The sequence below is a fragment of the Tamandua tetradactyla genome, chromosome 2 (genome assembly GCF_023851605.1).
Source record: "Tamandua tetradactyla isolate mTamTet1 chromosome 2, mTamTet1.pri, whole genome shotgun sequence".
In the NCBI taxonomy this organism is placed as follows: Eukaryota; Metazoa; Chordata; class Mammalia; order Pilosa; family Myrmecophagidae; genus Tamandua; species Tamandua tetradactyla.
The window spans coordinates 33,781,885-33,809,069 of record NC_135328.1 but is presented as its reverse complement, the minus strand read 5'-3'; the positions used below and the strand labels follow the sequence as shown (position 1 = coordinate 33,809,069).

Here is a 27,185-nt window from a genome sequence, read left to right as displayed (position 1 = left end):
GGAAATGTAAAATGGTACAGCTGCTGTGGAAACAGTTTCTCTGTTCCTCAAAAAATTAAACATAGAATTACCATACAACCTGGCAATCTCTTGTCTAGGTATATACCCCCAAAGAATTGAAATTAGGGACTCAAACAGTCATTTGCCCTCTGATGTCCACAGTGTCATATATACAATTACTAAAAGGTGGAAGTAACCCAAATGTCCATGAACAGAAGAATGGATAAACACAATGTGTATACATGCGATGGAATATTATTCAGCTGCAAAAAAGGAACATCGTTCTTTTGACACATTTTACAATGTGGATGAACCTTAAAATAAGCCAGACATAAGAGAATAAATATTGTAGATCTCACTTGTATTGTACATACAATTATAATATGCAAATTTATAGAATTAGAAATTAGAATACAGGTTTACAGACCCAGGGGCCCTGGTTGGGGGTATGGGAAGTTAATGCTCAGTTGGTGCAGAGTTTCTGTTCAGGGTGATAGAAAAGTTTTGGTAATGGAGGATGGTGATGGTAGCACAACATTGTGAGTGTGATTAACACCATTCAATTGTATACTTGAAAGTGGTTAAAATGATTAATTTTAGGTTATGTATGTATTACCAGAATAGATCATACAACACAGTGAACCCTAATGTAAACAATGAACTATAGTTAACAACAACGTAATAATATTTCATCAATCATAGCAAAAATAGCACACTAAAGCAAAAGGTTAATAATGGGGAAAATTCTTTGTTTCTAGGAAGTAATATGGGAGCTCTGTACTCTCTGCATGCTTTTTCTGTAAACCTACAACTACACCAATAAAAAAAGACTAATTAAAAAGATGTAATATTAGATCGCAGCAGAATATTATTCAGCCATAAAAAGGAATGAAGTCCTGGGTTCTGATACATGCTACAAGAGGGGCAAATCTTGAAAACATGCTTAATGAGATAAGCCAAACACAAATGGACAAATGCTATATGATTTCACTTAATATGAAATATCTACAATAAGCAAAATTCATAGAGACAAAGTAGCGGTTACCAAGGGTGAGGGAGGAGAGCAATAGGGAGTTACTGCTTAATGGGTACAGAGTTTCTCTGGCCTAGCGGAAAAGTTTTGGTAATGGATGATGGTAATGGTTTTGCAACATTGCAAAACGCAATCAGTGACACAAATTATACATTCAAAACTCGTCTAAAATGGCAATTTTTTTGTTACACTATATGTTACAATAATTTTTTTGTAGGGGTGTTGTGATGAATAAACGATGGACTGCTTGTAAAGAACTTAGCAAAAGCCTCACACTTAGTAAGCGCTCAATTCAGCTTTCTATGGTCATAGGAAGTTTGGTGTTTGGCATTTGTTAGAAAACACCGTACAAAGCGATTAAATTCAGCAAATAATTCAACAGGTCGCGCAGAATCGAAAGGCTGAAAGCGGGCAGGATCTGGGCGGGGGCCGGGTCGGGAATGCGGGGCCCGCGCCCACTGGGCGGAGGAGAGCCGGGCGGAAGCGAGACAGCGCCCCTGCGCGTGGGAGCGCCGGGCGGAGCGCCGGGCCGGTCAAGGAGGCCCCGCCCAGGAGCCACCTGCTACAGGTGGAGCGCGAGGCCGCGGGCGCTCGGCCATGGCCGCGGAGGGCGCCCGCCCGGGACCCGGGCCGGGATCCGGGCCGGGGCCGCTCTGCCCGGATCACGGCCAGGCTCTGCACTGGTTCTGCTGCTCCGAGCGGCGACTCGTGTGCGCCGCGTGCGCGGGGCTGGGCGGCCGCTGCCGGGGCCACCGCATCCGCCGGGCCGAGGAGCGCGCGGAGGAGCTGCGGGTGAGCAAGAGTGGGTGCCGGAAGCCCGGGGGCGGACACCGGGGGAGGGGGCGCGCCTCGCGGACCTGGCTGGGACCAGACGACAGGTCCAGAGGCCCGGGCACCTGCGCGATATTGACTGACAAACGAGACGGGTAAGGGTGTGCAAACCTGAGTTCGAATCCCACTCCCCCCCACCATCCTCCCTGTCACGTAAAACTCTCGACCTCAGTGTCTTCCTCAAGTTTGGGGGTAATAATAGCAATATGTATTAGAGTTGTTGTGAGGTGTAATTAAGATCATGGATAAATGCTGTTTGGCCATCGTGCCTGCCACATGAAAAACTCTTCCCTTGAGCTGCTAGGGGCTCTGGAAGCTGGGGCTGTCTTCCAGCCCAGAACCTCTTGGGGCCTTGGGCAATAGAGGGCTTCGCTGCTCTAGTTCTTCTGGGCAAGGTATGGCCCAGCTCCCGCCGCTGCGGAAGCTGACCTCTAAAACTGGGCCTCTGCACCCTTCGGCCCCTAGGCTCAAAGCCCCTCCTTCTCTTCCTCCTTCCTCCCTCCACCCTCCAGGCTTCCTGGTGAGGTGATTTCTTTTTCTTTTCAGAAGTACTTTCTCTGTACAACCTGGTTTCACCTGGATAAAAGGGGGTGGGGTAGGAGTGGGGGTTGGCAGAGGGGCGCTAGAGGTGATAGGAGGATATCGGGAGGTTTCTGCTGAAGCTGTTCACTTAGGGTTTCTCCCCACCTCTGCTTCCAGCTTGGTTCCAGGCTAGTGACCTTCGCATCATCGCCCCTCCCCTGGACTGCTGAGGATGGAGAGTTGCTCTGGAGAGCCCCTCCTTCTCTCCCTCCCTCCTTCCACCCTAGCCCTGGCCCCTAGGGATTTCCTTGAAATCTGATTAAACAGACTGATTCTCCCAATGCCTGTCTGGAGTTCATCTACCCAAAATGGATTGTAATAAACACATCTTACAAGTTGCCTGGGTGGGGCAGGGGTTCAGTCATTCAGGACACCCAGAAGCTCCTGGTTGGTCCTAGCTGTCACCGCCACTATCAGTAGTGATGATGATAAACTTGCATAATGGATAGACATTTTGTGAACTCCATAGCACTTAAATGCCATCTCATTCCATCCTAAAGTTTTACAGCTGAGGAAACTGAGGCCCAGGACAGAGCAGTGACTCACCAAGGTTCCTAATGTTTAGGGTTTGGATCTGGAGAGTCATTGATGAGGCAAGAGGAAGTGAAGTGGCCTCTTCAAGAACTGAAGGGAGGAAGTGATACTAATAGCAGTGAGAATTTCATGAAATCCTTATTAAAAAGTTGCCACCGGGGTTGGCTCTGAGCATCTGAAGGGGCAGGGAAGCAGACCCCAGTGTTTGTTTAGGAATGTACTCTGTCCCACCAAGTACCTTCCCCCAAACCTTCTGAGGTCCTAACCCTGCCTGGAAGGAAGTATGTCTTGTCCTCTCTCCCTCCATTTTTGGGTAGATATGTCTTATCCTTCCAGCCAACAAAGAAATTTCACCCTAAGGCAAAATTGTGACTGAACTGGGCAAAACAACACCAGTACAATTCCTTTCTAACCTTCTAGATTCCAGTGAATTAGTTTTTCAAAAACTATTCTTGTTCTCTCAGTCCCGTGGTGTGTGGTGATCACAGCTTCTTCCCAGTCAATTCAATTCTACAACTTTTTTTTGTTTGTTTTTGTCTGTATTGTGGCGACATAAATAACAAGAATATCCATTTTAACCATTTTAAGTGTACAATTTAGTAGCATTAGTTATATTCACAGTATTGCACCACCATCACCACTATTCATTACCAAAACTTTTCCACCACCCCGAACTCTATACCCATGAAGCAGTTCAATTCCATATTTTTTTATTTGGACCCATGAAGTGTAAGACCAATTCCTACTTGTGGAAGGAAAAATTTATGAGGGCTTCCTGGAAGAGTTGACTTTTGGCAGATGGAATTGGCTCAAAGGTCTTAGAGGAAATAGGGGAAGGGTTACTGTTTGGAAGGGCTCCAGCTCCTACCTGGAGAAAAGAGTGGAAAAGCAGGGTGTGGGGTAGAAAGAAAAAAATCATTGGAACAGAGTGCATGAAACATATGCATGGGGTCAACATTGGATCAGGACACTATGAATGTTGTTTGTGTTGCAGAACAAGATTGTGGACCAGTGTGAGAGGCTGCAGATACAGAGTACTGGCATCAGCAAGTACATGGCTGAGGTCCTGCCAGGGAAGAACCTGAGAGTGGTGGTAATTCATCCCTTTACCTCTCTACTTTGGGCTCCCCCCAGGAGAAGACCCCAGTCATAGGGGGTTGGACCAGTCTAGGATTGCTTCCCACCTATACAGACTCATTGTACTACTAAGGAAGCTAGATGCCTGGGAAGGATAATTTCCCTTCTCTCTGAGCCTGGGTTTTACCATCTGGGTAGAGTGGACTTGTCTCAGTTTCACATTGGGTGTGAAGACCTTGCTAGAAGATTGCTTTCTTGGGTATCTTGGGGGGAGGGGTCAGGAAGGGTAGCATTCCTCTATCACCCATTTATTTTGTGCTTGGCTCTGGGATTATAAATAACCTACATACTTTTACATTAAGTATTCCTGATGACGATCTTATGAAGTAGGTAGCAGTAATCTCCCTATTTTACTGATAGTGAAATGGGCCCCATAGAGGTTGATTGACTTGTCCAAGCTGACCACCTTTGGAGTTAGTTCTAGGACCTGGGACCTGGGTTTTCTAACTCCTAGGACGGTGCTCCGTTCACTGTTGGTCCTTTATTCAGTTGACTCATTGCCACTGGTATGTTTTTACTCCCAAATATACCTGGGGCAGTGTTCTTTGAAAATGCTGTTTTTCTCTAAAAGAAGTACATGTAAGTCAGTGGAGCCTGTATTATACTCAGTTGTCAAAATTGAGTTACATACCCTTTTTGCAGAGCACTAGGTGAGTGTTCTGTGAAGATGTGGTTTCTGCACATCTCTTTCCCAACTCCCATGGTCAGTGGAATATTCTTGGCACTGTCTTACGCAAGGTTCTTTTGACTGTGTGGAACAGAACCAAGTTGTACTAGCATAAACAAAATAAACCAGAGTACAATGTTGGATAGAAGCCAGTATAGCAGATCCTGGCTTTTCAGGTAATTCTTCCAACATTTCGCCATTCGTTTAATTCAGTAGATCCCTACTGAACACCTTACCATGTACCAGGCACTGTTCTATGTGCTAGGAATTCCGCAGTGAATGCAACATGAACGTTCCTGTACTTGTGAAGACTACGTTCTAGTTGAGGAAGAGGGACCCCAACAAAGAAAATACATACTCTTCCAGAAAGTAGTAAGTTCTATGGAGAAATAGGAAACAAGAAAGGAGATAGGACATGTTGAGGACAGGGGTTGTATTTATATATACTGGTGATCAAGAATGGCCTCATTAAGAAGGTCAGTACTTGCACAAATATCATGAAGAAGTGGCGCACATATATGAGGGAAGAGTGTTCCAGAAAGAGGGAACAGCAAGTGCAAAAGCCCTAAGATGAGAGGTGTTTTAGTTTCTTAAATGCTGCCAGAATGCGATATACCAGAACTGAAAAGGCTTTTAAAAAGGGAAATTTATTAAGTTAAAACTTCACGATTCTAAATGTTAAAATAAGTTTAGAAATGTTAAAATAAATTTAGTTTGAAATGCTAGTGATAAATGAAAGTGAGGGATAAGGGATATGGTATATATAATCTTTTTTTTCTGTTATTTTTTTATTTTTCTGCTGTCTTTTTATTTCTTTTTCTGAATTGATGCAAATGTTCTAAGAAATGATGAATATGCAACTATGTGATGATATTGAGAATTACTGAATATATATGTAGAACAGAATTATATGTTAATGTTTAATGTTTTTATTTGTTCTTAATTTTTTTAATTAATAAATAAATTTTTTAAAAAACTTCACGGTTCTAAGGAAGTGAAAGTGTCCAAATTAAGGTACCAACAAGAGGTTACTTTTACTTAAGAAAGGCCGATGGGTCAGGACCACCTCTGTCAGCTGGGTAGTCATGTGCTGACATCTGCTGGTCCCTTGCTCCTGGGCTCCATTACTTTCAGCCTCTGTTCCTGTGGGGATTCCTGACTTTACTTCTCCAGGGCTGGCTTTCATCCCTTGGCTTCCCTTGGTTCTGGCTTGCTTAACATCTCATGGCAACGTCTGCTGGGCTCCAAGCATCTCCAGACATTCATGTCTCTGTTCTCTACATGTCCACATCTGTGTCAGCTCAGCTGTGAAGTTTCTGTAGGCTCTGAGACTTGTGTTCTTTCTTGCACTTTCTAAAATGTTTTAAAGGATTACAGTAAAACTAATCAAGACCCACCTGGAATGGGTAGAATTACATCTCCCTCTAATCAAAGGTCATATCCACAACTGGGCATGCCACATCTCTGTGGAGATAATCTAACAAAATATTCCAACCTACAGTCTTGAATCACAATTAAAAGAGATGGTCGCTCCCACAAATGGGATTAGGATTAAAACATGGCTTTTCTAGGGTATGTAATACTTTTAAACCAGCACACGAGGGTACCTCGCATGTTTGAGGAACAGCAAGAAGGCCAGTGAGTTTGGAGCAGAGTAAACAGGTAAGGAGAGATTCAGCAGAGATAAGATCAGAGAAGAAAAGGATGGGCAGTTGGATAGTATCCTCTTAGGCCACATAGGGACTTTTTAAAAATATATTTTTTTATTGTAAACAACAAACATACAAACATTCTTGACATGGCTGCAATCAGTGGCTCATAATATCATCACATAGTTGTGTATTCATTACCATGATCATTTTTTGAACATTTGCATCTCTCTAGCAAATTAAATGAAAAAGAAAAGAGAAAAAACTCATACATGCCAAACCCCTTACCCCTCCCTCTCATTGACCACTAATATTTCAATCTACTCAATTTATTTTAACCTTTATTCCCCCTATTATTTGTTTATTTCTTATCCATATTCTTTCCTCATCTGTCCATTCCATAGATAAATGGAGCATCACACACAAGGTTTTCACAGTCACACAGTCATATTGCAAAAGCTATATCATTATATTATCATCTTCAAGAAACATGGCTACTGGAACACAGCTCTACAGTTTCAGGCACTTCCCTCTAGCCTCTCTAATACACCATAAACTAAAAAAGGGTGTAAGAATAAATTCCAGGATAACCTCTCGATTCAGTTTGAAATCTCTCAGCCTCTGACACTTTATTTTGTCTCATTTCTCTCTTCTCCCTTTTGACCAAGAAGGTTTTCTCAATCCTTTGATGCCAAGTCCCAGCAATTCCTAGGATTTCTGTCCCACGTTGCCAAGGAGGTTTACACTCTTGGGAGTCATGCCCCACGTAGCAGGGGTGGGGGGCAGGCAGTGAGTTTGCTTGCCGTGTTGGCTGAGAGAGTGAGAGGCCACATTTGAGCAACAAAAGAGATTCTCTGGGGGGTGACTCTTAAACCTAATTTTGTGTAGGCCTATCCTATCCTTTGCAGGGATAAGTTTCATAGGGGCAAACCCCAGGATCAAGGGCTTGGCCTATTGATTAGGTAGTCCCCACTGCTTGTGAGAATATCAGGAATTCTCCAAATGGGAAGTTGGACTTCTCCCCTTTCTCTCCATTGCCCTAAGGGGACTTTGCAAATACTTTTTATTCACTGTTCAGATCACTCTGGGATTTCACATAGGGACTTTGTCTTTTGTTTTGGGTGAGGTGGGAAGTCACTGGAGAATTTTGAGCAGTGGAGTAGGTGAAATGATGTAAGAGTAAAAAGGAGCATTCCGATTGCTCTGTTCTGAATGGACTATAGGTAGCAAAGGTAGTAACAGCAATTAGCAGTTGCTGCAATAATCTAGGTTGGAGACAAGAGTGGTTTGGACCAGAGTGATGGTGGTAGAAATGGTGAGAGGTGGTTGGATTGTGCATCTATTTTGAAAGAATAAACATAAGTGTACAATTCAGAGGCATTAATTACATTCATAATATTGTGTCGCCATCACCACTATCTATTTCTGAAACTTTATCATCACACCAAACTGAAACTCTGGACTCATTAAGCAAATAACTCCCTATTCCCCCACCTCCTGGCCCCTTGTAATTTCTAATTTACTTTCTGACTCTATGAATTTGCTTACTCTAGAGAGTTCATATAAGTGAAATCATACAATATTTGTCCTTTTATATCTGGCTTATTCCACTTAGCATAATGTTTTCAAGGTTTATCCATGTTGTAGCATGTATCAGAACCTCATTCCTTTGTATGGCCCAGAATGTTCCTTTGAATGTATACGCCATATTTTGTTTATCCATGCATCTGTTTATGGACATAATGGATTATTTCTACCTTTTGGCTAGTGTGAATAATTCTTCTAACTCTCAGATTTTTTATTTGAGCGACTGGAAGGATGGAACTGCCATTTAATGAAGCAGAATGATGGTTGGCTGGGTGGGGGATTAGGAGTTCAGTTGTGGGCTTACTAAGTTTGAGATGCCTATTAAATATCCAAGTAGAAAATGGGTAGCTGGATGTACAATGGGAGAAGGCTGGGATAGAGATATGAATTTGAAATTCACCAGTATATGAATAGTATTGAAAACCATAGGCAAGAGTGAGATTACTAAGTAAATGCTGATAGATAGGAAGGAGTAGGGGTCCAAGGACTGAGCCCTTGGATGCATGGGCACTTCACCGCAGAGCCACTAAGGAGATAGGAGGAACCAGAAAAGGAGACCAAGAAGGAGCAATCAGAAAATTAGGAGGATAACTAAGAGCATGTAGTCTCCTGGAAGCCAAAGGTAGAACAGATCAAAGTTGTGGGAGAGAGCAAGTAAGGTGAGGACAGGGGATGGATCATTGGATTTAGTAGCCTGAACATCACGGGAGATCCCAACAAGAGTTTTGTACGGTGGGAGGGGTGAAAGTCTGATTGGAGTAGGTTTCAGAGAGGATGGAAGGGCAATTGGACATAGTTGGCACAGGCAATGCTAGGGGAGTTTTGCTGTAATAAAGTAGAAAAATGGGATGAAAGCTAGACGTGACATGGGATCAAGAAGGTGGTGGTGGTTGTTGCTTTACTATTTTATTGAGATATCGTCACATACATACAGGCCCTCCAAAGTATATACTCAAAAGCCTACAATATCATCACATAGTTGTGTATTCCTCACCATGACCATTTTTAGAACATTTGCATCACTGCAGAAAAATAGATAAGAAAAAAACCCATACATCCCATACTCCTTACCCCTCCCTCTCATTGACCACCTAGTATTACAATCTACCCAATTATTTTTTTTACCCCTTATCCCCCCCCATTATTTATTTATTGTCCTTCCTTTTTTATTAAAAATTTTTTTTTACATGGTCAGGCACCGGGAGCCAAACCCTGGTCTCTAGTATGGCAGGCGAGAACTCTGCCACTGAGCTGCTGTTGCCCGCCCTGTCCTTATTTTTTGCTAATCTCTTCACACCCAGAATAAAGGGAGCACCAGCCACAAAAATTTCACAATCACATGTTCACATTGTGAAAGCTATATAGTTATACACTCATCTTCAAGAATCAAGGCTAAGCAATACAGTTCAGCAGTTTCAGGTACTTACCTCTAGCTGCTCCAATGCACTACAGACTAAAAAGAGATATCTATAGAAGGCATAAGAATAACTTCCAGGATAACCTCTTGACTCTGAAATCTCTCAGCCACTGAAACTTTATTTTTTCTCATTTCTTTCTTCTCCATTTTGGTCAAGAAGGCTTTCTCAATCCCATGATGCCAGGTCCCAGTTCATCCCAGGGAACCACATCCCACGTTTCCAGGGAGATTTACAGCCATGGTAGTCATGTCCCACTTTTGGGGTTGGGAGAGCAGTGAGTTCACCTGCTGAGTGATTACAGAGAGAGGCCACATCTGAGCAACAAAAGTGGTTCCCTGGGAGTGATGCTTAGGCATAATTATAAGTAGGCTTAATTTTTCCTTTGCAAGAATAGGTTTTATGGGGGTGAGCCCCAAGATTGAGGGCTCAGCCTTTTGAATTTGTTGTCCCTACTGCTTGCAAGAATATCAGGGATGGCCCAGATGGGGAAGTTTAATACTTCCTCTTTTCCCTCAGTCTCCCAAAGGGACGTTGCAAATACTTTTTTATTCTCTACCCAAATTACTCTGGAATATATTGGGATATCACACTAATCTATACAGAGCAACAAAATCTCACACCCTATTCAAGATTCTGTGTAATGATAGTGTTCAAATAAACTGATTATACAAGTTAAATTAGATCACGCACTGCCCATAATACACGTTTTGCATCAAACAAACATCTCTTCATTTGGTCTTGTACAGAAGTTTGAAGTTTTAAAATATAGACCATATCATCCTTTTCGCTGTATTCTGATTTACCTTAGTCCTATACAGAACAGCTTCGTTCATATCTGTAGTAGAAGTTTCACCACTTTTTCAACTTTTTAACAGTTGCTGTGTGGTGTAGTATTGACTTTCATAGTTTCAGAGCTCTACCTCAGAGTCAGAGGTGTCACATAAATACCCAAAGTTTCAAGGAAAAACTGCGTTATACACAAATGGCTCAGTATCTCAGAATTTAGAAATAACAGTTACAGCTCTGAAATAGATGTGAGTGCTGTGAGAGTTTATAATCTAGGAACCTTAACAGTAGGCCCCAACCTGATAACCCATGCTCTCAACTTCAGTCCTCCGAGTCTGTGCATTATAGTATTCCATATGAGTGAGGCATAGACAATAGTTTCCTTTTTGTTTCTGACATTTCATTCAACATATTGTCTTCAAGGTGCATTCACCTAATTGCATACCTTACTTCATTCCTTCTTGCATCCATTCAGTAGTCTGTTGTATCTCTACACCAGTTCCCCCTTCCATTCCTCAGTTGTTTTACCCTTAGGCCACCTCCATCCATTGTGAATCGTGAACACTGCCACTGTGAACACTAGTGTGCAAATGGCCATTCATGTCCCAACTCTCAGTTCCTCCAAGTATATATCTAGCAATGGGATTGCAATATCATATGGCAACTCCACCCCAGCCTCCTGTGGAATTAGCACACTGCCCTCCAGAGGGGCTGCACCTCTTAGCTTCTCTACCAACAGTGAATCGATATATTTCTCTTTCTCCACGTTTTTGGCAACTCTTGTATCTCTCTGTTCATTTTTAAACAGTTTTACTTGCACATCATATAGTCCAACCTAAGTAAGAAAACCCAGTGGTTCCTGGTATAATCACATAGCCATGCCTTCGCCACCACAATCTATATGAGGACATTTCCTTTTCTTCTGCAAAGAATCTCCCCCCTCCCCCACCTCTCACTTATTAACATTTAGTTTTGTCACATTGCCTTTGTTACATTCAGTGGAAGTATATTACAGTGTTATTGTTGACTATAGACCAGAGCTTGTATTGAATATATTTTTTCCTATGTGCCATCCCATTTTCAGTACCTTGCAATGTTGACATTCATTTGTTCTCCCTCATGCAAAAGCATTCTGTTTGTACATTTAATCACCATCATTGTCCACTCTAGGAATTCCTAAGTTATACCATCTCAGTCTTTATCCTCTATCTTTCCTTCTGGTGTCATATAGGCCTCCAGTCCTTCTCCCTCAACCATACTCACACTCAGCTGCATTCGGTGTGTTTGTATTATTGTGCTGTCATCACATAGTATTGTGCTGTTTCTGAATTTTTACAATCAGTCCTAATACACATTCTGTACTCCTTCAGCACCAAATGCCCAATCTCTACCCTCTTTCTATCTCCCGATAACCTGTGTTCTTAACTTTAACTCTGAAAGTTCACTCATTAATGTTAGTTATATTAGTGAAACCATACAGTATATGTCCTTTGGTTTCTGGCTAATTTCACTCAGCATAATGTCTTCAAGTTTCATTCACATAGTTACATGCTTCATGAGTTTATTCTGTTCTACAGCTGCATAATATTCCACCCTATGTGCACACCACAGCTTGTATATACCATCATTGTCTGTTGATGGACATTTGGACTGTTTCCGACTCTTGACGTTCATAAATAATGCCACTAAACATCGGTATGTAAATGTTTGTTTATGTCCTTGCCTTCAGTTCCTCTGAATGTATACGTAGTAATGGGATTGCTGGATCTTAAGCAATTCTATACTTAACTTCTTGAGGAACCACCAGACTGCCTTCCAGAGCTATTGCACCATTTTACATTCCCACCAGCAATAGATAAGTGTGCCTCTTTCTCCACATCTTCTCTAGCACTTGTTGTTTTCTGTTTTTTTTTTATAATGGCCATTCTAGTGTATGTAAGATGATATCTCATTGTGGTTTTGATTTGCATTTCCCTAATAACCAGTAAATTTGAGTATCTTTTCATATGCTTTTTAGTCGTTTGTGTTTCTTTTTCTGAAACATATCTGTTCATGTCTTTTGCCCATTTTTAAATTGGGTTGTTTTTCTTGTTGCGTTGTAGAGTTTCCTTATATAGCCTGGATATTAAATGCTTATCTGATATGTGGTTTCTTAATATTGCCTCCCATTGTGTAGGCTGCCTTTTTACTTTCCTGACAAAGTTCTTTGATGCATAAAAGTGTTCAATTTTGGGGAGATCCCATTTATCGATGTCTTTTTTCATTGCTTGTGCTTTGGGTGTAATTTCTAGGAAATCTCCTCCTTTCACAACATTTATAAGATATTTCCCTATATTTTCTTCTAAAAGTATATGTCTTAGCTCTAATGTTTAGGTCTTTGTTCCATTTTGAGTTAATTTTTATGTAGGGTGTGAGATATGAATCCTTTTTCATTCTTTTGCATATGATATCCAGTTCTCCAAGCACCATTTGTTGAAGAGGCTGCTCTGTCCCAGTTGGGTTGGCTTGACCACCTCATCAAAAGTCCATTGTCCATAGATGAGAAGGCCTATTTCTAACACTCAGTTCTATTCCATTGGTCAGTGTATATATCTTTATGCCGGTTCCATGCTGTTTTGACAACTGTGGCTTTGTAATATGTTTTAAAGTCAGGTAGTGTGAGACTACCCACTTCATTTTTCTTTCTCAAGATAATTTTATCTATTCGGAGTACCCTGCTCTTCCAAATAAATTTGATTATTGGCTTTTCTATTTCTGCAGAGTAAGTTGTTGGGATTTTAATTGGTATTGCATTGAATCTATTAATTAATTGGGGTAGAATTGACATCTTAACTATATTTAGTCTTCCAATCCATGAACAAAGTATGCCCTTCCAGTTATTTAGGTCTGCCATGACTTCTTTTAGCAGTTTCTTGTAGTTTTTTTGTGTATAGGTCTTTTGTGTCCTTAATTAAATTTATTCCTAAATATTTGATTCTTTAGTTGCTATTGTAAATGGAATTTTTTTCTTGATTTCCTCCACATATCACTCATTAATAGTATATAGAAACAGTACTGATTTTGGATATTGATCTTGTACCCTGCCAATTTGCTGTACTCATCTATTAGCTCTAGTAGCTTTGCTATAGATTTTTCAGGGTTTTTGACATATAGTATCCTATCATCTGCAAACAGTAAGAGTTTTACTTCTTCTTTTCCAATTTGGATGCCTTTTATTTCTTTTTCTTGTCTAACTGCTCTGGCTAGAACTTCCAGAACAATATTGAATAACAGTGGTGACAGTGGGCATCCTTGTCTTATTCCTGAGATCTTAAATGGAAGGTGGACAACTTCCTAGAAAAGAATGAAAACCAATATTGACTTGAGAAGAAACAGATGACCTCAACAAACCAATCACAAGTAAAGTGATTCAATCAGTCATTCCCATTGAGGGTGATATTAGCTATGAGTTTTTCATATATTCCCTTTATTATGTTGAAGAAGTTCCCTTCTATTTTGATCCTTTGAAGTATTTTCATCAAGAAAGGATGTTGAATTTTCTCAGATGCCTTTTCTGCATCAGTCGAGATGAGCATGTCAATTTTTTTTTGACTTATTGATATGGTGTATTACATTCTTGTGTTGAACCAGCCTTGCATACCTGGAATAAATTCCACTTGGTCATGGTGTATAATTCTTTTACTGTGCTGTTGTATTCAATTTGCAAGTATTTTTTTGAGGATTTTTGTATCTATATTCATTAAAGAGATTGGTGTGTAATTTTCTTTTCTTGTAATATCTTTGTCTGGCTTTGCTATTAGGGTGATATTGGCTTCATAGAATGAGTTAGGTAGCTTTCCCTCTTTCTCAATTTTTTTGAAATGTTTGAGCAGGATTGTTACTAATTCTTTCTTGAGTCCTTGGTAGAATTCACATGTGAAGCCAAGTGGTCCTGGACTTTTCTTTTTTTTTTTTTTTAGAGCTTCTAGATGACTGATTGAATCACTTTACTTGTGATTGGTTTGTTGAGGTCATCTGTTTCTTTTCAAGTCAATATTGATTTTCATTCTTTTCTAGGAAGTTGTCCATTTCATCTATGTTATCTAGTTTATTTGGATATAGTTGCTCATAGTATCCTCTCATTACCTCCTTTATTTCTGTTGGGTCAGTAGTAAAATCCGTTTCTGATTTTAGTTATTTGTGTCCTCTCTCTCTCTCTCTCTCTTTTTGTCAGCCTAGCTAAGGGTCCATCGATTTTATTGATTTTCTCAAAGATCCAACTTCTGGTTTTGTTGATGTTCTCTGTTGTGCTCGTAATTTCAATTTCATTTATTTCTGCTCTAATCTTCGTTATTTCTTTGAGGTTAGTTTGCTGTTTTTTCTCTAGTTCTTCCAGGGAACAGTTAATTCCTTAATTTTTTGCTCTTCCTTTTTAATATACGCATTTAGGGCAATGAATTTCCCTCTCAGCACCAACTTGGTTGCATCCCATAGGTTTTGATATACTGTGTTTTCATTTTCTTTTGCCTCGAGTTATTTACTGATTTCTCTTGTAATTTCTTCCTTGACTCACTGGTTGTTTAAGAGTGTGTTGTTTAGCTTCCATATATTTGTGAATTTTCCAGCCTCAAGAGGGTTCTTTGTTTTATTTTTAATATGGAAGAAATTGCTGTATGTTTATATGCTAATAGGAATGGTTCAGTAGAGCAGAGGAAATTAATGATGCTGGCTAGAATGGAGGATTGGGCACAGCAAAGGGGGATGGGCTCTAGTAGACAAATTGAAGTGTTGGCCTTAGGCAGGGACATGGATAATTCATGCATGGAAACAGGGCAAGCTGAGCATATGGGCTTAGGTGCAAGTAAGTGGGTAGATGATGGCCAGAGCTTCTGAAAATTCTTTTCTCATTGCTTCTATTTTCCATTTATTATCATCTTTGCTGTAGGTTCTTAATGATGCAATTTCCAGTTTCTAGATAAATTTTTTTCTCAATCAGTTAATGTGGCAATACATTAATAGATTTTCAAAGTAGAACCTTCCTTGAATTCCTGGGAAAAACAAACCCAACTCAATCATGTTTTATATATATAACTTTATATATATATATAATATATATAATATATATTTTATTATATCTATAGATAGATATTGTATATATATATAACTTTTTATTTTGAAATAATTGCAAATTCATGTGCAGTTGTAAGAAAAATAAAACAAGATCCCATGTATTTTTCACTCACTTTTCCCCAAAGGTGACAACTTGCATATCTATAGTGCCATACAGCCAGGGAATTGACATTATTACAATTTACCTCATTCAGATTTTACCTGTTTTATATGCAATCATTTGTGTATTTGTTTGCATCTTTAATTCTGTGCAATTTTATCATGTGTAAATTTGTGTGACTAACACCACAATCAAGATACAGAACATTTGCCTCACAGGAATCCTTGTGCTACCCTTTTCTAGCCACACCTACCTTCTCTTTCCCCTGGTATTACTGTAATAGAAACTTTCTGGATTTGGATTACTAATCTTAGTTGAGGGATTTTTCTTTGGTTGGTTGGTTTTAGCATTTTTAAATCTTTTCTTAGTAGTGAGATGAGCCTATGAATTTCATTTCTTGTAACAGTCCTTATCAGATTTATTAAATGAGTTGGAAAATAGGACTCTGTTTACACTGGAACTGACTGTATACATTTGGAATTTTCTGGCCTTGAGTGTTTGCTGACACTTCCCATAAAACTATCTGGGTGGTGTTTTTCTTAGTAGGTTTTTAATCACTGATTATTTTTTATCACCATGGTTATAAGATTATTCCTGTTTTTCCATTTCTCTTGAGTTGATTTCAGTAAGTTTTTCCAGGAAAATTACCTATTTCATCTGTTTTAAAACACAGTGACATAAAGTTGTTCTGTGTCTTATTTTAAAATCTTTGTTGCGTGTAGATGTTCCTCTTTCACTGCTAATATTGTCTATTTTGCCTTTTTTCTCTTTCCTTGATCAAAGTTGCCACAGGTTTGTCCATTATTATTTCCTTTAATGATTATCATTTTTTTTCCTGTTAATTTCTTGGTATATGTTGTTTACTAAACTCCTGAGTTGAACGTAACACATTAATTTATAGTCTTTCTTCTATTTCAAGGTAAACATTTAGAACTTTAAATTTTCTTCTAGATACTGATTGACCTACATCCCACAGATTTGATATGTAATATTTTTACTATTATTTCAGTTATAAGTTGTTATAGTTTGCTAGCTGCTGGAATGCAATATACCAGAAAAGGAATGGCTTTTACAAAGGGGAATTTAATAAATTGCTAGTTTACAGTTCTAAGGCCAAGAAAATGTCCCAGTTAAAACAAGTCTATAGAAATGTCCAATCAAAGGTATCCATCCAGGGAAAGATACCTTGGTTCAGGAAGACCAATAAAGTTTAGGGTTTCTCTCCTAAGTGAGAAGGCACTTGGCGAATACAGTCAGGGTTTCTCTCTCAGCTGGAAGGGCATATGGTGAACACGGCATCATCTGCTAACTTTCTGTCCTGGCTTCTGGTTTCATGAAGCTCCCCAGGAGGCATTTTCCTTCTTCATCTCCAAAGGTTGCTGGCTCATGGACTCTCTGCTTCGTGGTGCTGCAGCATTCTCTGCTCTCTCCGAATCTCCCATTCTCCAAAACGTTTCCTCTTTTATAGGACTCCAATAAACCAATCAAGACCCACCCAAATGGGTGGAGACATGTCATCACCTAATCCAGTTTAATAACCACTCTTGACTAAATCACATCATTCAGGGAGATGATCTGATTACAGTTTCAAACATACAGTATTGAATAGGGATTATTCTACCTTTATGAAATGGGATTTTGATTAAAACATGGCTTTTCTAGGGGGTATACATCCTTTTAAACCAGCACATAGGTATTTTTAAATTTTCTGTTATGATTTCTTCTTTAATTGAGTTATTAGATGTATGCTTTTAAATCTTCACATTTTTATTTTTTAAATATTGTTGTTTTGTGTTATTATTTTACTGATTTCTACCTTTGCATTTGTAGTCTGCATGATATCAATTGTACGAAATTTTATGAACTGGCCTCCCCTAAAATATGGTCAATTTAGGGGACTATTTCACATGTGCTTGAAAAAATGTGCCGGGTTCTATGTATGTCTATTAATTCCCTTCATAATTATGTCAATTATTGTTTCTAGATGTTGACACTGTTAAATGTATGTAACTTAGATTTGTTATAAATTATTGGTAAATCATTCCTTTCATCATTTTATAGTGACTCTTTATACCTTAGAATTCTTTTTGCCTTAAAATCTGTCTTGTCTTTTATTCATTAATATATTAGCAAATATTTTCCTGGTACATCCTTTTATTTTCAACGTCTATGTTTTGATGTTTTAGGTGTATCTTACAACTGGGTTTTGTTTTTTAAATTTCCTTTTTGTAATCCAATTTGGCAATCCTTTTTTTTTTTTTTTTTTTTTTTTTTATTTCATTTTTTTTTATTAATTAAAAAAAGAATTAACAAAACAATTAGAAATCATTCCAATCTACATGTACAATCAGTAATTCTTAATAACATCACATAGTTGCATATTCATCATTTCTTAGTACATTTGCATCGATTTAGAAAAAGAAATAAAAAGACAACAGAATAAGAATTAAAACAATAATAGAAAGAAAAAAAACAAAAAAAACAAAAACAAAAAACCTATACCTCACATGCAGCTTCATTCAGTGTTTTAACATAATTGCATTACAATTGGGTAGTATTGTGCTGTCCATTTCTGAGTTTTTATATCCAGTCCCGTTGTACAATCTGTATCCCTTCATCTCCAATTATCCCTTCTCTTTTTTTTTTTTTTTTTAATTAACGGAAAAAAAGAAATTAACCCAACATTTAGAGATCATACCATTCTACACATGCAATCATTAATTCTTAACATCATCACATAGATGCATGATCATCATTTCTTAGTACATTTGCATTGGTTTAGAAGAACTAGCAACATAACCGAAAAAGATATAGAATGTTAATATAGAGAAAAAAATAAAAGTAATAATAGTAAAATCAAAACAAAACAACACAAAACAAAACAAAAACCTATAGCTCAGATGCAGCTTCATTCAGTGTTTTAACATGATTACTTTACAATTAGGTATTATTGTGCTGTCCATTTTTTGAGTTTTTGTATCTAGTCCTGTTGCACAGTCTGTATCCCTTCAGCTTCAATTACCCATTGTCTTACCCTGTTTCTAACTCCTGCTGAACTCTGTTACCAATGACATATTTCAAGTTTATTCTCGAATGTCCGTTCACATCAGTGGGACCATACAGTATTTGTCCTTTAGTTTTTGGCTGGATTCACTCAGCATAATATTCTCTAGGTCCATCCATGTTATTACATGGTTCATAAGTTTATCTTGTCTTAAAGCTGCATAATATTCCATCGTATGTATATACCACAGTTTGTTTAGCCACTCTTCTGTTGATGGAGATTTTGGCTGTTTCCATCTCTTTGCAATTGTAAATAATGCTGCTATAAACATTGGTGTGCAAATGTTCGTTTGTGTCTTTGCCCTTAAGTCCTTTGAGTAGATACCTAGCAATGGTATTGCTGGGTCGTATGGCAGTTCTATATTCAGCTTTTTGAGGAACCGCCAAACTGCCTTCCACAGTGGTTGCACCCTTTGACATTCCCACCAACAGTGGATAAGTGTGCCTCTTTCTCCGCATCCTCTCCAGCACTTGTCATTTTCTGTTTTGTTGATAATGGCCATTCTGGTGGGTGTGAGATGATATCTCATTGTGGTTTTGATTTGCATTTCTCTAATGGCCAGGGACATTGAGCATCTCTTCATGTGCCTCTTGGCCATCCATATTTCCTCTTCTGAGAGGTGTCTGTTCAAGTCTTTTTCCCATTTTGTAATTGGGTTGGCTGTCTTTTTGTTGTTGAGATGAACAATCTCTTTATAAATTCTGGATACTAGACCTTTATCTGATATATCATTTCCAAATATTGTCTCCCATTGTGAAGGCTGTCTTTCTACTTTCTTGATGAAGTTCTTTGATGCACAAAAGTGTTTAATTTTGAGGAGCTCCCATTTATTTATTTCCTTCTTCAGTGCTCTTGCTTTAGGTTTAAGGTCCATAAAACCGCCTCCAGTTGTAAGATCCATAAGATATCTCCCAACATTTTCCTCTAACTGTTTTATGGTCTTAGACCTAATGTTTAGATCTTTGATCCATTTTGAGTTAACTTTTGTATAGGGTGTGAGAGATGGGTCTTCTTTCATTCTTTTGCATATGGATATCCAGTTCTCTAGGCACCATTTATTGAAGAGACTGCTCTGTCCCAGGTGAGTTGGCTTGACTGCCTTATCAAAGATCAAATGTCCATAGATGAGAGGGTCTATATCTGAGCACTCTATTCGATTCCATTGGTCGATATATCTATCTTTATGCCAATACCATGCTGTTTTGACCACTGTGGCTTCATAATATGCCTTAAAGTCAGGCAGCGCGAGACCTCCAGCTTCGTTTTTTTTCCTCAAGATGTTTTTAGCAATTCGGGGCACCCTGCCCTTCCAGATAAATTTGCTTATTGGTTTTTCTATTTCTGAAAAATAAGTTGTTGGGATTTTGATTGGTATTGCATTGAATCTGTAAATCAATTTAGGTAGGATTGACATCTTAACTATATTTAGTCTTCCAATCCATGAACACGGTATGCCCTTCCATCTATTTAGGTCTTCTGTGATTTCTTTTAGCAGTTTTTTGTAGTTTTCTTTATATAGGTTTTTTGTCTCTTTAGTTAAATTTATTCCTAGGTATTTTATTCTTTTAGTTGCAATTGTAAATGGGATTCGTTTCTTGATTTCCCCCTCAGCTTGTTCATTACTAGTGTATAGAAATGCTACAGATTTTTGAATGTTGATCTTGAAACCTGCTACTTTGCTGTACTCATTTATTAGCTCTAGTAGTTTTGTTGTGGATTTTTCCGGGTTTTCGACGTATAGTATCATATCGTCTGCAAACAGTGATAGTTTTACTTCTTCCTTTCCAATTTTGATGCCTTGTATTTCTTTTTCTTGTCTAATTGCTCTGGCTAGAACCTCCAACACAATGTTGAATAATAGTGGTGATAGTGGACATCCTTGTCTTGTTCCTGATCTTAGGGGGAAAGTTTTCAATTTTTCCCCATTGAGGATGATATTAGCTGTGGGTTTTTCATATATTCCCTCTATCATTTTAAGGAAGTTCCCTTGTATTCCTATCTTTTGAAGTGTTTTCAACAGGAAAGGATGTTGAATCTTGTCGAATGCCTTCTCTGCATCAATTGAGATGATCATGTGATTTTTCTGCTTTGATTTGTTGATATGGTGTATTACATTAATTGATTTTCTTATGTTGAACCATCCTTGCATACCTGGGATGAATCCTACTTGGTCATGATGTATAATTCTTTTAATGTGCTGTTGGATACGATTTGCTAGAATTTTATTGAGGATTTTTGCATCTGTATTCATTAGAGAGATTGGTCTGTAGTTTTCTTTTTTTGTAATATCTTTGCCTGGTTTTGGTATGAGGGTGATGTTGGCTTCATAGAATGAATTAGGTAGTTTTCCCTCCACTTCGATTTTTTTGAAGAGTTTGAAGAGAATTGGTACTAATTCTTTCTGGAACGTTTGGTAGAATTCACATGTGAAGCCATCTGGTCCTGGACTTTTCTTTTTAGGAAGCTTTTGAATGACTAATTCAATTTCTTTACTTGTGATTGGTTTGTTGAGGTCATCTATGTCTTCTTGAGTCAAAGTTGGTTGTTCATGTCTTTCCAGGAACCCGTCCATTTCCTCTAAATTGTTGTATTTATTAGCGTAAAGTTGTTCATAGTATCCTGTTATTACCTCCTTTATTTCTGTGAGGTCAGTAGTTATGTCTCCTCTTCCATTTCTGATCTTATTTATTTGCATCCTCTCTCTTCTTCTTTTTGTCAATCTTGCTAAGGGCCCATCAATCTTATTGATTTTCTCATAGAACCAACTTCTGGCCTTATTGATATTCTCTATTGTTTTCATGTTTTCAATTTCATTTATTTGTGCTCTAATCTTTGTTATTTCTTTCCTTTTGCTTGCTTTGGGGTTAGCTTGCTGTTCTTTCTCCAGTTCTTCCAAATGGATAGTTAATTCCTGAATTTTTGCCTTTTCTTCTTTTCTGATATAGGCATTTAGAGCAATAAATTTCCCTCTTAGCACTGCCTTTGCTGCGTCCCATAAGTTTTGATATGTTGTGTTTTCATTTTCATTCGCCTCGAGGTATTTGCTAATTTCCCTTGCAATTTCTTCTTTGACCCAGTCGTTGTTTAGGAGTGTGTTGTTGAGCCTCCACGTACTTGTGAATTTTCTGGCACTCTGCCTATTATTGATTTCCAACATCATTCCTTTATGGTCCGAGAAAGTGTTGTGTAAGATTTCAATCTTTTTAAATTTGTTAAGACTTGCTTTGTGACCCAGCATATGGTCTATCTTTGAGAATGATCCATGAGCACTTGAGAAAAAGGTGTATCCTGCTGTTGTGGGATGTAATGTCCTATAAATGTCTATTAAGTCTAGTTCATTTATAGTAATATTCAGATTCTCTATTTCTTTGTTGATCCTCTGTCTAGATGTTCTGTCCCTTGATGAGAGTGGTGAGTTGAAGTCTCCAACTATTATGGTATATGAGTCTATTTCCCTTTTCAATGTTTGCAGTATATTCCTCACGTATTTTGGGGCATTCTGATTCGGTGCGTAAATATTTATGATTGTTATGTCTTCTTGTTTAATTGTTCCTTTTATTAGTATATAGTGTCCTTCTTTGTCTCTTTTAACTGTTTTACATTTGAAGTCTAATTTGTTGGATATTAGTATAGCCACTCCTGCTCTTTTCTGGTTGTTATTTGCATGAAATATCTTTTCCCAACCTTTCACTTTCAACCTATGTTTATCTTTGGGTCTAAGATGTGTTTCCTGTAGACAGCATATAGAAGGATCCTGTTTTTTAATCCATTCTGCCAATCTATGTCTTTTGATTGGGGAATTCAGTCCATTGACATTTAGTGTTATTACTGTTTGGATAATATTTTCCTCTAACATTTTGCCCTTTGTATTATATATATCATATCTGATTTTCCTTCTTTCTACACTCTTTTCCATATCTCTCTCTTCTGTCTTTTTGTATCTGACTCTAGTGCTCCCTTTAGTATTTCTTGCAGAGCTGGTCTCTTGGTCACAAATTCTTTCAGTGACTTTTTGTCTGAGAATGTTTTAATTTCTCCCTCATTTTTGAAGGATAATTTTGCTGGATATAGGAGTCTTGGTTGGCAGTTTTTCTCTTTTAGTATTTTAAATATATCATCCCACTGTCTTCTAGCTTCCATGGTTTCTGCTGAGAAATCTACACAAAATCTTATTGGGTTTCCCTTGTATGTAATGGATTGTTTTTCTCTTGCTGCTTTCAAGATCTTCTCTTTCTCTTTGACCTCTGACATTCTAACTAGTAAGTGTCTTGGAGAACGCCTATTTGGGTCTAATCTCTTTGGGGTGCGCTGCACTTCTTGGATCTGTAATTTTAGGTCTTTCATAAGAGTTGGGAAATTTTCAGTGATAATTTCTTCCATTAGTTTTTCTCCTCCTTTTCCCTTCTCTTCTCCTTCTGGGACACCCACAACACGTATATTTGTGCGGTTCATATTGTCCTTGAGTTCCCTGATACCCTGTTCAAATTTTTCCATTCTTTTCCCTATAGTTTCTGTTTCTTTTTGGAATTCAGATGTTCCATCCTCCAAATCACTAATTCTATCTTCTGTCTCTTTAAATCTATCATTGTAGCTATCCATTATTTTTTCTATGTTTGCTACTTTATCCTTCACTTCCATAAGTTCTGCGATTTGTTTTTTCAGTTTTTCTATTTCTTCTTTATGTTCAGCCCATGTCCTCTTCATGTCCTCCCTCAATTTATCGATTTCATTTTTGAAGAGGTTTTCCATTTCTGTTCGTATATTCAGCATTAGTTGTCTCAGCTCTTGTGTCTCATTTGAGCTATTGGTTTGTTCCTTTGACTGAGCCATATTCTCAATCTTTTGAGCGTGGACAGTTATCTTCTGCTGCTGGCGTCTGGGCATTTATTCAGATTTCTCTTGGTGTTGGACCCAGCAAGGTTGTAATATTTTTCTGTGAAATCTCTGGGTTCTGTTTTTCTTATCCTGCCCAGTAGGTGGCGCTCGTGGCACCCGTTTGTCTGCGGGTCCCACCAGTAAAAGGTGCTGTGGGACCTTAAACTTTGGAAAACTCTCGCCGTCCTGGGGGTTCGCTAGCCGAAACGGCTTGAGCCGGCCCAGGGTCCGAACGCAGGGAGGGTTGCTGGTCGCCGCAGCCAGGGAAAGAGCCCGTCCGAATTTCCTAGTCGTCCCTGGGCAACACGCGTGGCGGGAGGGCGCCAGCGGCAGCAGCCCGCCCGAGAGAGTGCACGTTCCCCGGGAGTCACGGGTTTGGAAGGGGCCTCCCCACCCGTCACCGTTCTCCGCGGCCTGGGGGTTTCCGATCCAATTCTCTCAGTTGGTCCGGGGCTGCGCGTGGTGTGGGCGCCAGCCGTCTTTGTTTCAGGGGACCGCCTCTCCAATTCTCCCAGCCGGCCCGGGGTCCGAACGCAGGGAGGGTTGCTGGTCGCCGCAGCCAGGGAAAGAGCCCGTCCGAATTTCCTAGTCGGCCCTGGGCAACAGGCGTGGCGGGAGGGCGCCAGCGGCAGCGGCCCGCCCGAGAGAGTGCACGTTCCCTGGGAGTCACGGGGTCACCGTTCTCCGCGGCCTGGGGGTTTCCGATCCAATTCTCTCAGTTGGTCCGGGGGCTGCGCGTGGTGTGGGCGCCAGTCGCCTTGGTTTCAGGGGACCACCTCTCCAATTCTCCCAGCCGGCCCGGGAAGGGGGAAGGGAGTAACTCCGGCCGCTTGCCACCCCGCCCGGTAAGGCCCGCGCGCCTCGGCGATCTCACCCGAGCTGCTTCTCTCAGCCAGCCAGCCGTTCCAGGATGGGGTACGCTGTCTTTTTTATCTCTGTTGTGGCTTTGGGCGCTTTCTGTATCGTTTCTACTCCCCTAGTAGGTGTCCTGGAGAAGAAACTAAGATCCGCGCGTCTTACTAAGCCGCCATCTTCCAGGAAGTCTGCCTTTTTTTTTTTTTTTTTTAATCAATATGGTGCACAGGAGCACAATTTTATTTCCCTTCTGTATGATTTATCCCCCTGGAATGTCATATTTATGTGTCTCTCTACATACATGAGTTTCTATATCTATACACACACAAACACAGAGGCAGATATATGATATGCGTATCATAGGGAATTTTGTTCACAACTTTTTTTTTGGAGTGGGAGGTGTTGATGGGCCAGGAATTAAACCAAGATCTCCTGCATGACAGGTACAAGTCTTACCTTTTAACTTAAAGTTTAACTCATTTATTACTATTGGGATTGCTGCTATATTTGGATTTATAGCTGTCACTTAATTTTTATGTTGTATATTTAGTCCACTTTTTCTATACTTTTTTCCTTCCTTTCCTGCCTTCTTAATCCCTCCCTGATTAAGAAGGCTGATTAATCCTTCCCCCCTTTCTTTCCCTGTACTGGTTTGATAGTTATATATTCTACTTAAGGTCTATTGTTGGTTCACTTACATTTTTAACATGAATGCTTTATAATGTTTAAATGAATCAACATCTCTAGTATTTCTGAATAATGCAAGGACCATAGAATGCTTTACTTCTCTGGTCTTACATGTTAATTGTTCAGTATTTTAGTTAAACTAGGAAATCTTTTTCCCATTCATAGGAAATATTCCTTTTTTTGTTTTACTTGGGATGTCTTTATTGTGCTCTCCTTTCTTTTTTATGTGCTCTCATTTTTGTATAACAGTTTAGATGAGTATACAATTCTAAGGTAAACCACAGCCCTCAAAGGGTGGTTGAAACCTTAGCTTTTGCTTGAACTGGTGTTCAGTTTCTTTTCTATTTTCGGACCCCAGGGTTTTCCTCTACTTAGTTGCCAGGGCCATTACACTTTTGAAAGGATGCTTGAACTATTTTCCCAGCATCTCTGTGTTTTATTCTAGGTGTGTTTTTAATTCATCTGCTCGGTCATATCTGTGGAAAGGGAAGTTTTCTTCTTTTCTCTGCTGTCCTCTTCTGGGAATGGCCCAAGACACTTGTTGAAATTGATAGAGTATTCTAGGTAGGAGAGTCTGGTCTGTCTTGGGTGGCCCATCTTCCTGATTCAGGATCATGCAGTACAAACTTGGCTGCAGAGGCCCAGCCCTGTCAGTAAGGTATCGAGGTGAGATAGCAAGAAGAATGCTAGCTAATGTTGTCAAAACACTTCTCATGTGCCAAGCTTAGTTCTGTTTACTTTATATGTATTAAATCATTTGTCCTCACAATAGCTTATGATGTAGGCACTGTTATCATCTTCATTTGACAGATTAGGAAACTTAGGCATTGGGAAGATAGGTAACATGTTCAAAGTTCCACAGCTATTAAGTGGAATAGTTATGATTTAAACCTAGGAACACTGTTTTCAAAGCCTCATTCTTTTTTTGGGTGTTGGTGGTGGTGTGCACAGGCTGGGAATCGAACCCGGGTCTCTGGCATGGCAGGTGAGCATTCTACCACTGAACCGCCTGTGCACCCCAAAGCTTAATTTCTTAACCGCTCTGTTATGTTGCTTTGAGAATTTTGAGTCTAAACTCCTGGGTTTACTTGTCACTCACCTAGTCCCTCTCTCTTCCCCACTGGCCAAATTGTGGGGTCTCAGATTCTTCTTTAAAACAGGCATGATTGTCCTCTGCATGTACAGAGCAGGTTTTCAGTGGAGGGGACAGTTAAAGCGGCTGGCTGTCCCTGACTTTCTGGCAAGAAGGAGGCAGTTAGTAAAACTCATTTCTTTGGCAAAAGTGCAGATGCTTAAGGCACCAGCCATTTTGGAAAGGATTGGTTACCAGGTGGCACCTGGTGTAGAGGAAGAGTTCTGGACTGGAGTCAAGAGGACTAGGTTCTAATCCCATTTGTGCTGGCTGGCCATGTGAGTGCTACCAAGGGATTTTTTACTAGGTCAGGGAAAAATTTCCCATTCCATCATTCAGTGAATATTTCAGTACCTGCTATGTGCCAGGTAAGTAGTAGGGTCTAGAAGAAGGCATTTGTTAGCTTCCTTGGTTGAGAACTGACTTCAACATTCCTATGTGGCAGATAAGGAATTCTTCCATAGAACTTGTTGGAATGGACAGCTTTAGGGATTAATGAGCTTTCTGTTCTCAGACATGGTCCAAGTGTCAATTGGACCACCATGTGATACAGATACTTTTGACCTGGATGGTTTTTTAGGACCTTTGGCCCTGCAATTTTTATGATTCTGTGACCTTGCTGCTTTGGCCTTGGTATTCCCAACTGTGAAATAAACAGGTGATTCTCGTTGATCTCTAAACCTTGACAGGCTCTTCCATTCTGTGATTCTGGCTCCATGCAATATGGCCTGGGTGTCTGGATCTTAAATTTCCTTGCCTTCCATCATATTTGGAAAGTCTTAGGGCTGCAACAGCAAAGTAAATGGGCTATGCACTGTCAATCCCCACACTGTGACCATGGCAGACAGTCTTGATCAATCTCAGCACTCTGTAGCTGACCCCAAATCCTCTGCTTTGGTTTGCTAATGCTGCTGGAAATGCAATATACCAGAAATGGATTGGCTTTTTAATTTATTAAGTTAGAAGGTTATAGTTCTCAGGCCATAAAAATGTCCAACAAAGGTATCCTGAGAAAGATACCTTGACCTATGAAAGGGCCAGTGACGTTCAGGGTTTCTTTGTCAGCTGTGAATGCACATGGTGACGTCTGCTAGCTTTCTCTGCCAGTACTCCTTTCAAAAGTCTACCCCGGGGGTGTC

General features: G+C 39.6%; 1 protein-coding gene across 1 annotated transcript in view; it reads left to right on the top strand.

The window, feature by feature from the left end:
* The first annotated feature begins 1,630 nt into the window (after positions 1-1,630).
* Positions 1,631-27,185, top strand: part of BSPRY (B-box and SPRY domain containing) — a 40,256-nt gene continuing 14,701 nt past the window's right edge. Inside the window, exons 1-2 of the mRNA XM_077142691.1 lie at positions 1,631-1,825; positions 3,975-4,073. Of these exons, the coding sequence (XP_076998806.1) occupies positions 1,631-1,825; positions 3,975-4,073 (294 nt within the window). The remainder of the gene's footprint in view (positions 1,826-3,974; positions 4,074-27,185) is intronic.